We start from the raw sequence: 11,074 nt of genomic DNA, 5'->3' as shown, positions 1-11,074 counted from the left end.
ATATAAAATTACATTTATTCAACATGTGTAATAAACGAGGTTTTTAAAGATATATTTTTTATTATTTAGTATATAAAATTACATTTATTTAACCCGAGTATTATACGGGTATCTAACCTAGTATATATTTATACTCAATCGACCATTTTCTCAAATAATTTATTATTATTATTATTATTATTATTATTATTATTATTATTATTATTATTATTATTATTATTATTCCTGTCCAATATTCTTTAGTTATCCGTCTAACTTATTTTGATTTTATTTACCACCTCACCCCCTAGATTTGAGGGTGGGTATGTCTAACATCTATTATATAATTGTATCAACCTTTGCCTAACATTTTAAGAGACTGAAAAGTGAGATAGATTTAACCCCCTAAAATAGAAGCTTGTGAGGCGGGGGGATTAACAACAACAAGAGTGGGCATGGCATTGGCACGTGCGATTTGGGTATTAGGAAACAACATCACTTTCTTCTGCACGGCATTCGAAGAAGCCAAGAATTTGTCATCATGAACACACAACAAATCAAACCCATTTCTCTCTCTTAACACTCATCTTCATTCTATGACATTCTGGTTTCAACAACCAACCCAGAATCACCATCAGAATCTAACTCACATTCACTTCCTTTAACTGTTCTTTTTCACCCATTTATTGTCCTTGTTTTATGTGAAAGAATTCTGTCGCAAAAATGGGTGAAAGATTGCTGGCTTTCACACCCTCTGATCGAGCTCTTGAACAGGTCCTGTTAATTCCTACTCTTTTTTTACTTTTTTTTTTTTAATTTTGTTAAATGTTGTGTGCATTGTGCTTGCTTTTGTGGAAAGTTGCAAACTTTACCTTGATTTGTAGTCTTTTTATGTTTTACTATCTGTTTCTGACTGATTTAGACACTTTAAATGGACTAAACTACGTGGTTTTTTCATAATCTTTAGTGGGATTAAGTCATTAAGCCTTGTTCATGCTTAATTTCTGTAAAAAAATGGAAATTTACCCAAATGGTCTTAAGTTTTCTTGTTTTTGGGTAATGGAGCTACATGGGTTTCTCAAAATCTTTAGTGGGATTATGTCATTAAGCCTTGTTCATGCTTAATTTATGTAAAAAATTGGAAATTTACCCAAATGGTGTTGATTTTTCTTGATTTTGGGTAATGTTGCCAGATGGGTTTCTCAAAATCTTTAGTGGGATTAAGTTAATTTCTGTAAAAGATTGGAAATTTACCCCAATGGTGTTATTTTTTCATGTTTTTACATGGGTTTCTCAAAATCTTGATAAAAATGAAATCTTTTTGTCCAAATTTATCCCAAATGTATGTGTTTAGGTAATAGTGTTACTACATGGGTTTCTCAAAATCTTGATAAATGAAATCTTTTTTTACAATTTTATCCCAAAAGGGGTGTGGATGTTGTTGGTGTAAATTGTTTATTAGCTTAGGTAATGATGCTACATGGGTTTCTCAAAATCTTGATAAAATAAAATCTTTTTGTCCGAATTTATCCCAATTAGACTAGAAGGTATGGGGGCCGGCTGAGGCCCGGCTAGGACCGGCGCCGGTCCCCCACACCGTCCCCCTCCCTCCCGTTCCGTCGTCCCCAGCAACCCATAGCCGAACTTGCCGCCCCACTTTCTCTCTCTCTCTCTTCTTTCTCTGTCCTCTCTCTCTCTCTTTCTCTCTTCTCTCTATCTCTTTCTCTCTCTAAATAATCAAATAAATTAAATTTTTAATTGTTTTTATAAATTATGTGGGGCCCCATCCTCCACCCCCTCAAAAGTGAAGGAGACCCATCCTCCACGAGCTGGTGATGTGGCGCCCGGGTGGCGGCACATCCTCATGGGGATGGGCCTCACCATACCCTTTAGTCGTAGGGGGTGGGGTGGGGATGTTCTTGAAGTTAATTTTCATGTTTTTAGGTAATGGTGCTACATGGGTTTCTCAATATACATAGGGTTAGGTTCATTAGTGAACAACTCTCTTTGATTGTAAACACTAGTGAACTAATCCTAACCCTTGATTATCAATACACAAGTGTAAATCAATGACCAGGATTTGATGATGAAAATACACTAGTGTATTTTATGATTTGATGATGTAAATCAATGGTCAGGATTTGTTCACTCAGTTCACAAATACACTAGTATCACTCTAGAACCCCACCCTATATACAGTGGCGGAACTAGAACGTTAACTCAGGGGTATCCCAATTTTTTTTTCCATCGTGCAACGGTTGCGGTTGCAACCGGTAAAAGCAAAGCTAGCTTCACTATCCGATAAACAACACATTATTTTAGTTAATGAAATGTAATGTGCTACAAGATATAATCGACACCGTCCATTTTAAATGAAGTTTGACTATATTCACTGCTTTAACTTTTTTGCTTTTTCGTTCATAATCCCAATAAACTTCATCTTCATAGGCCATCCGTAGTCACAAAGCCCCTTTGGGGGCGTTATGCGACACGTGGCACGCCACGTCATAGAGGGGTGTTATATAACTAGAGGGTGTATTCATAAAGCTCCTACCTCATCATTACTCAATTATTAATTTTCAGTTTTTTATAAGTAATTTCTAACTTTATAAAATTAAATGGAATCCTATTTTATAATTTTATAAATGGAATCTAAGAACTAGTTTTTTTTTTCGCTTGACAAGTTAAAGAAACAAATTCATAACAGTTTTTAGTTATAAAACTAGGTATTGACTGGCAAAGTTTAGAAATATATAGGGATTTAAAGTTCCTAACCTGTTTTAAATATATTAAGAATTACAGGGACTAATATTGTACAATATCAAAACTTTCAAAATTAAATAAAACAAACACCCGTTCTTCAGTTCATCTTCTCCGACTATTCCGGCGGAGTACCGACAACTTCGAAATGGTTCGATCCCCTAGCGTTTAGCTCGTTTTTCTTGCACTAAAGTTATCTCCACTCTTTTTCTAATTGATATCGCTAGTATTATCCCTTCAAGACCTTAATAAAATTCATCTTCTTCGCAAGGTTTTGCCGACCAGAATTTTCATTTCCGGCGACCAGAAAATTTATTTTCATCTCATTTTCACCTACATTTAGGGGTGTCCTCGTAGTTGTTTAGAGTATCCTTTCTATAAAACCGAAAAATATATATATAAATATACACTACCGACACGAAGTTGAGCCTTGTCCCGTGCCACGGCTTATAAAGAGCTAGGTCCGCCCCTGCCTATATATATATATATAGAGGCCGGTTATTGTACAAATTGCCTTAACGTACGAAGCGTACGGGATTCAGTACAACATGCGAAAAATGGTTTATAACATGCAACTTTGGTTTTCTTGAACATCTTGCGATTTTTTTATATAACATGTGAAATTGTTTCCTTATAAACATGCAATTTTGTTTTTCTTTTTGAACATGCGATCTTCTGTTTGTACAACATGCGATCTTTTCTTATAACGTGCGAATTTGACATTGCGTACGCTCGTACGTTAAGGCAAAATGTACGATACACTTATCACAACTGGGGATGGGGTGTGTTCTTGTAAACTGAAGTTCATATTAACAAGAATCTTTGATTCCATTCAGGCAATTGTTTCTTTGAAGAAAGGGGCATATATTTTGAAGTACGGTCGAAGAGGAAAGCCTAAACTATGTCCGTTCAGGCTATCTACGGTATGCCTTATAAGAATATACCAAACGATAGTTAACTTTTATTAAACTTCGTCTTCGGTTTCAGGATGAAAGAACTTTGATCTGGTTTTCGGGCAAGGAGGAACGACAACTGCAACTCAGCTCGGTTACAAGCATCATCCGTGGTCACCGGACTGTAAGTGCGCAGAAAACAAACTAAAAGACCATTTTTTTCATGTTGTTTAATGAATTTGATAGCTTATAACTGTTATTTGTTTCTCATTGCGCCAAAATTCAGAGAAAACTTCAACCTGAAAGAGAATGTCATTCGTTTTCGCTGATTTACATGAACAATCAAGCTCAATCTTCTCTTGATCTGGTAGGTTTTTGACTTGATCTATGTTAGTTTTTCGATTCAGCTGAGATTTTTCTTTTGTTTTCGCAGATATGCAGGGATAAAGATCAAGCAGATTCATGGTTTCTCGGCTTAAAAGCTTTGATATCAAGGTGTCAAGATCATTTCAGGCAGATAGAATACCAAACACGAGCTCAAAATTGCATTAACAGTCCGACAAGTTTCATCAGACGGAAATACAATCTCGGATTCCAGAAAGAACCCACAAAAATGGCTCAGGTTCGTATACTCGATCATAAGTTTTGGTTTGAAAGCTGAATTATAAACGTTTCATGGTGACTAACATGTGTGGCTGTAAACAAGCCGAGCCAGGTTAGGTTGGGCTCGCCTCGTGTACAAACCGAGCTGGCTCAGCTCATTTATCTTAACGAGCTGAAATGTTGAGCTCGAGCCAGCTTGTTTACTTAAAAAAATATAATTTTTTTTTTTATTTTCACATTGATAATTTATAAACAAAATAAGTTGTAATTTATTAACAAAAGAACTTAAACGAGCCTAACGAGTGAGCCAACAAGTTGAGCTTACCTTGGCTCGGGCTTGGCTTTGGCTCGGCTAGTCGGCTTGTTTACAAATGAGCCAATTTAGACGGAGATTTTTACGAGCTTATATCGATTGAGCTTTGAGCGAGCCGCAAACTTTTTGAACATTCCTACTAACATGTCGATTTTCCGATTTCATGAAGGTCCGAAGCATTTGTGCAAGTCCTGCATCGATACCGTCTTTATCCGATAGGTGTTTCTCCGACGGCCTCTCGCTTTCATCTGATAGTTTGTACTCTCGATCAAGTTTATCAAGTGTTCACAACTTGACAGATTGTGCTGTACCGCATTCTCCGTGTATTAAACCTGTAGAAGAACCAGAAAACACCCCGAAAATGGCTGGCCGGTTTCTTCCATCGGCCCTCGAGTTGTCCCCGAAACCAAAAAGAACCAAACTGAACGATGTTTTGATCTGGGGTGAAGCCTTTGAAAACGGAGAAGATGCATTGTTGCCAACGGTTCTTGATTCGGTTAGTATGTTAGATGTAGTGAAGACGTCTTTGGCAGGAACACATGCGGTTTTAGTAACGAAACTTGGTGAAGTTTTCTGCTGGGGCGAAGGAAAGTCGGGTCGAGTTGGGCATACCGTAAGCTGCCCGAAAGAAGTCCAAACGCTTGACGGGGTTCGTGTGAAATCTGTTTCCTGTAGCGAATATCAAACGTGTGCTCTTACTGTTACAGGTGAACTATATACATGGGGTGAAAACTGGTCCGGTCAAAGTAGCCGGTGGCTCCCTCGACGCGTTTCAGGTGTTTTAGACGGGATTTGCGTAGCAAAGGTCGCCTGCGGCGAATGGCACACCGCGATTGTTTCTTCTTCCGGGCAGCTGTTTACTTACGGGGACGGGACTTTCGGGGTTCTCGGTCATGGAAACAGTCAAAGTTTGGCAGAACCGAAACAAGTAGAGTCTCTTAGCGCGATGCGGGTTAAATCGGTCGCGTGTGGCACGTGGCACACGGCCGCGGTAATAGGCGTCATGAAATCGAGCACTCCGGCCGGGAAGTTATATACATGGGGTGATGGGGATAAAGGGAGACTCGGTCACGGGAATCCTGGAACGATCGACACACCAACATGCGTAATGCCGCTCATTGGTCACGAATTCGTACAAGTATCTTGTGGAAGAATGTTAACCGTCGGGTTAACAACCACTGGTATGGTTTACACTATCGGTAGTTCGGTACATGGTCAGTTAGGAAACCCGCAGGCACGAGACAACTCGATAACCCTTGTTCAAGGCAAACTAAAGTTCGAGTTTGTTCGAGAAATAGCATCGGGATCATATCATGTTGCAGTTTTGACAACCAAAGGAAATGTGTACACTTGGGGCAAAGGAGCGAATGGACAGTTAGGTGTTGGTGATACCGAGGATCGAAGCTCCCCGACTTTAGTCGAGTCGTTAAGACACCGAAAAGTACAGAGCATAAGTTGCGGTTCTAGCTCAACAGCCGCGATTTGTTTACACAAATCCGTATCTTTTGGTGCGGATCAATCGGCTTGTCGGGGATGCAACAAGGAGTTTGGTTTTATGAAAAAGAAGCACTGTTGCTACAATTGTGGCTTCTCGTTTTGCGGTATGTGTAGCGGTCACAGGTCGAAAAGCGCGTGTTTAGCACCGGATGATGCTAAACCTGCTCGGGTTTGTAATTCTTGCTTTAAAAGTCTTTCGGGTCAAGTGTTGAAGATTGAATATCCGACTCCAAGACCGTTATTGATCAAAACATTATCTGAAGAAACTGGTGATAAAGCTTCGGGTTCGGGTTTGGACTTGGATTACGAGTTGGGTTCTTTGTTAACGGGTCGCGGACCTCGATGGGGCCCGGTTTCTTCGCCAGCATCTTTCCGCAAGCAAAGCAAAGAAGAGCCATTGTCCCGTATTTCTGTTCGTGTAAACGATAATGGGAAAAAGCCAAGTCAAGCAAGTCTCGAGTCAACGGTCAAACGTAAAGGGGCGAAGGACGTATTCAAGGCCTTGACGTCGAGGGTAATCTTTTCTCATTTAACTGTTAGAAACCTATAATTACATGATAACTGTTAGTCTGTTACCGGAAAAATCACACGGGGTTTGGTGTCTTTGCAGTTACAATCAATGTCCCCAAGAACTTTTATGCGAAACCGGTCAAAAGCTCGGGGCGACACACCTATGCACTTGACATCTAGTGTAACACATTTGCCTTGTGATCATGGGGCAAACACGAGCCGATTGAATGTTAAAGAAACGGGTTCTAAACAAAATGAAGCAAAGCAAGGCCCCGAATGGATGGAACAGTATCGGCCAGGAGTTTACATCACATTCGTTATGTTACCCACCGGTCAGAAAGGGATCAAGAGAGTCCGATTCAGGTACATTTTCGTTTTATTTATACGCATATGGGTTTATCTGGGTTATTTAGTATCTCTATCATATAGATTAGGATCAAATACAAAGGCTCCTAATTGTAAGAAGGGTATAAATGCTTCTTAAAAAAACCCACTACAAAAAAAGGGGGGGGGGGGGGGTTAAGTTTTCGGGTGTGGGGGGGGGGGGGGTGGGTGTTTAGGTTTTGGGTGGTGGTGTAGTGGGTTTAGGTTTTAGGTTATTGGACACTTGTCACTCTATAAATCCTTCTTACACTTCTTACAATTAGGAACCTTTATAGAATAACTTAACCCCTAAATATTACTCAACCTGGCCATTTTTGCAGTAGAAAAGTGTTTCGAGAAAAAGAAGCCGAGAGATGGTGGGAAGATAACCAACAACAAATATACGACACGTACAATGTTGATGGCTACATAAACTCGTTTTAGGTTTGTGTTAATATACGAATCACAGGAGTAAAAAAGGGAATTGGAATGTTCGATCGTCTAGATTATATTAACGACACGATGACGCTTGATATGATTTCGACGAGAATTATGGATATAGAAAAACATCTATATGGTGATCATATTCATTTGCATTTTTGTGAGCAACCATTACAATTACAAGAAATCATGTGTGTGTAGGAAATCAAAATAAAAATAATCGAACCATAAATGAAAACCCTAATTGAAATAACTTAACCAATTGGGAGACGGATTGCTTTGTTAACTGTTTTTTCTGTAATCATGCCCCGTTTGCGGTGTGCATGTATAGATGTGTGGCGTTCGGGGGGAAAAGTGAAATGGTACTAGCTTTAACGTTATTTTACTAATTTTGTGAAAATAACATTAAAAGCGGCGGATGGTTAATCATACATCATGTGGTGACGTTGATAGCTGAAAGACACGGGGTACATGCACCAATCAGTCTCTGTCCCGATTGTTTGAGTGTTATGTGTCTTAGGCCAAGGCTTGATACAAAACTACAATCAAGCCGGGGGTCTCACCGGAAACACACTCTCTATTCCTACGGAGTAAAGGTGAGGCTGTATACATCTACCATCCTCAAACTCTACCTTAGTCTTAGGGGTTGTTTGTTTACCTCTTAATGAGGCTCTTATTGGTTCAGACCTCTTATTGGTTCAGCACTTAATGGTTCAGACTGTTTGTTTCGCGAGTAGATGTGTGAATGGTTCAGACATTTGCCTCTGAATGGTTAAGCATTATAGTAAGTCTAAATGGTTAAGACCTGTAATCTGAATTGGTTAGACATTTCCCTCTAAACGGCGAAATATTATACGGGCACTTAGTGGTTCAGACCTCTTATTCATTCAGCACTTAATGGCTCAGACCTCTTATCAGTTCAGCACTTAACCATTCAAAAGTTGTCAAACAACCCCTTAATTAACTTGCTTCCCTAACCACCGACGATGGCATAAAATGAAATTCCTTGCCTTTACTACATGAAATAAAACCGTGACCCAACCGAACATTTAATTACTACCTCAAAGGACCGATACATATTTGTTTGTCAACCTATATCACACATATTTAAATGTATGTTCCTCCACCTATCACACATATTTAAATGGATGTTCCTCCAATTCCTAGCCCGTACTCAAATGTAAATTACCCTATATATTAAAAAAGGAACGTTTTGAACAGTAATTTCCTATATATTGTATTATAATAAAATATTATAATAATTGTTATTCTCTTTATTTTTTAAGTTTGATAAGTTTGGTGTCAACCAGTACTTGTATCGAAATACCAGTTCAACGCTAAAAGTCGGTACCGGATTGAGTTTGATAGTCTTTTAGTTCGAGAAATTTGGTACTGCTACCCAGTACCATTTGCTCATCACTGATCACGGGTACCATACGAACAACAACGGTATCGTACACCTTTTTTTAGTTTCAGGGGTAGGGATGAGCTCGGTACCAACTGATACCCCGGTTACGGTATCGGTATATGAATGTAAAAACCGGTAGCGAACCGGTACCAGGAACGCCAAACGTCAGTACCGAACTGGTACTTAGGATCTTTCGATTCAGGAAACTCGGTATAGGTACTCATTACTATTTGCTCATCTCTGACTACGGGTTTCTATCGAACAACATCATTACCATACAACTTTTTAGTTGATTTTCTTTCGGTTATTTTTTAGTGTTTTCTCTACATTTTCTTTTTATTCTTGTCAGCGGTTCCGTGTGTAACGCGCTTGTATTGATTTCAAACACATATAAACACAGACTAAATAACAAAATAAGTTCGCCGCAACACGGCGACAGTTTTTATAACTAGTTTAATGAAATTTACACACCTCACTGTATACTTCGAAAAATGAATAAATATGTAATATAGCTAAATGTATATGAGTAGCAATTTATGCATACAGTATATTTCAAATAGTAGTAGACAAGTAATTATACGTAATGAGTTTTCATACCATTCATTCTGAAGAAACACCAAGTTAATCCAGAGGTTAACTTGTGGAATTTGTCTCGTCAAGTAAACGTTAATCTTCTTTCTTCCTCGTTAATATTAAATTATAATTGTCTTCTATTTATTGGTGGGATTTGTCTCGTCAAGTAAACGTTAATCTTCTTTCTTCCTCGTTAATATTAAATTATAATTGTCTTCTATTTATTGAAATTAACATATATGTTGCCTTTTTATCTTTTTGATTTCATTTGTTGTCCAATTGGGCTTTAATAGGCCAGAATGACGGTTAAATGAACTGGACCATTGTTGGTTATGTTGGAAAGGCCCATAGTTTATAAGCCCACTACTGTATAAGGGTATCCGGGGCACTCTCGGGGAGAGAGTGCGGTGACCCCATTCCCCGATCGGGAACACCTCCGCCATCACCGCGGGGACCCGATTCGGGGAGGGGATTCGGCACTTGTTCACCGCGTTGAATTGGCACAAAGAACGAGGAACGGTAATATTTTAAACGGTCAAATTTAAAAAAAAAATCAATTTTTAAACAAATATAAATAACTACACCCACCACTAATTTTTTATACTCTAAAACCACACCCACTTCACTAATTTTTTATACTCTCAAACCACACCAACTTCACTAATTTTTTATACTCTCAAACCACACCCACTTCAAACCGAGCAATGGAGAACCAACCCCGCGAAGCCAAGAAAAAAAACTAAGGGACGGGCTCGCAACCGTCTCGTGGTGGTTCGTGCGGTGCAAGTGCACAACCACAACCCCCTTTCGGATATACTTCACAACCCCCGTTTTTTTTCCAACAACTTTCACACCCCTCCTTTTACAACACCCAACCACCCAACCTTCAACCCAATTTCGGCTATTTTCAAAATTTGTTATCAATGGATCCTCCTCAATCCCCCGCCTTCGACCCATATGGTTTTCGTTCCCCACAAGTTCCATCTACACGAGGAAATGTTGAACGTCCTCTACCTATTTACGACGACGAGGACGAGGAGGTAGTGCCCGAAACTCAAAATTTGGGCGACGATGAAGACGTTGGTGGAAGTAACCGGACCGTGCATCAAGTACGGTCTAAATGGACCCCGATGATGACGAAAATAAACTTTTTCAACGGCCTAAACCAACAAGCGGTAAAAATTATATTTTTTAACATTGTATATTTTTTAATTTTCTTTACTAAGTTCATATTTTTTTAACACTTATTATTTTATAATATGTAGGATCGCACACGAGGAAGCGGGTGTAAGGATCTCGACGTGATGAAAGTCGCTTTAAAGGAATTTAAAGAGAGATATCCGAACGGTTTTCAAGATGTCGAGGCGTGGGAGGTCGTTCGAAAACACGACAAATGGGCCCAAGTCCCATTGTTGGGTGAGGAAGGGGAAGGTTCGGCACAAAAAAGAAAGCCCGTTGATGTGGACCCTTCCATACCCGATATGAACGAAGACCCCTCGCCACAAAGAACACAACGGCGAGACAAGCGTCAAGCGACATCGTCCGAGGGAAGCTCGGCCGAGTTGGCGGCACAATTCAAAGAGTACACCGCCATGAAAGAAGCGAAGCACGCGATGGAATTGGAGGCGATTGAATTGAGGAAGAAAAGAGAGTTGGAGGCTCGCGAGCTCATATCGGAACAACGCGAGACGATGAAAAACTACAATTACGATCGAGATAGAGTAAATTGCCATT

At 39.5% G+C, this 11,074-nt stretch overlaps 1 protein-coding gene across 1 annotated transcript; it reads left to right on the top strand.

Moving 5' to 3' along the window:
- The first annotated feature begins 358 nt into the window (after window positions 1-358).
- LOC110915612 (PH, RCC1 and FYVE domains-containing protein 1) lies at window positions 359-7,527 on the top strand. Its single transcript, XM_022160341.2, has 8 exons — window positions 359-753; window positions 3,576-3,662; window positions 3,727-3,816; window positions 3,919-3,999; window positions 4,066-4,254; window positions 4,718-6,559; window positions 6,656-6,918; window positions 7,260-7,527. Exons 1-8 carry the CDS (start codon window positions 703-705, stop codon window positions 7,360-7,362), a joined length of 2,706 nt encoding a protein of 901 aa, XP_022016033.1. The 5' UTR covers window positions 359-702; the 3' UTR covers window positions 7,363-7,527.
- The last annotated feature ends 3,547 nt before the right edge of the window (window positions 7,528-11,074 follow it).

The sequence above is a fragment of the Helianthus annuus genome, chromosome 16, assembly GCF_002127325.2.
Source record: "Helianthus annuus cultivar XRQ/B chromosome 16, HanXRQr2.0-SUNRISE, whole genome shotgun sequence".
In the NCBI taxonomy this organism is placed as follows: Eukaryota; Viridiplantae; Streptophyta; class Magnoliopsida; order Asterales; family Asteraceae; genus Helianthus; species Helianthus annuus.
Note: the sequence above shows the minus strand (reverse complement) of the source record. Positions and strands in the feature narration are given on the sequence as shown.

Excerpts from the sequence above, each read along its gene's own strand:
- LOC110915612 (XM_022160341.2), top strand. The coding sequence starts at position 703 with ATGGGTGAAAGATTGCTGGCTTTCACACCCTCTGATCGAGCTCTTGAA. Across the intron at positions 754-3,575 it reads CTGATCGAGCTCTTGAACAG|GCAATTGTTTCTTTGAAGAA; the intron begins GTCCTGTTAATT and ends GATTCCATTCAG. Across the intron at positions 3,817-3,918 it reads TCATCCGTGGTCACCGGACT|AGAAAACTTCAACCTGAAAG; the intron begins GTAAGTGCGCAG and ends GCCAAAATTCAG.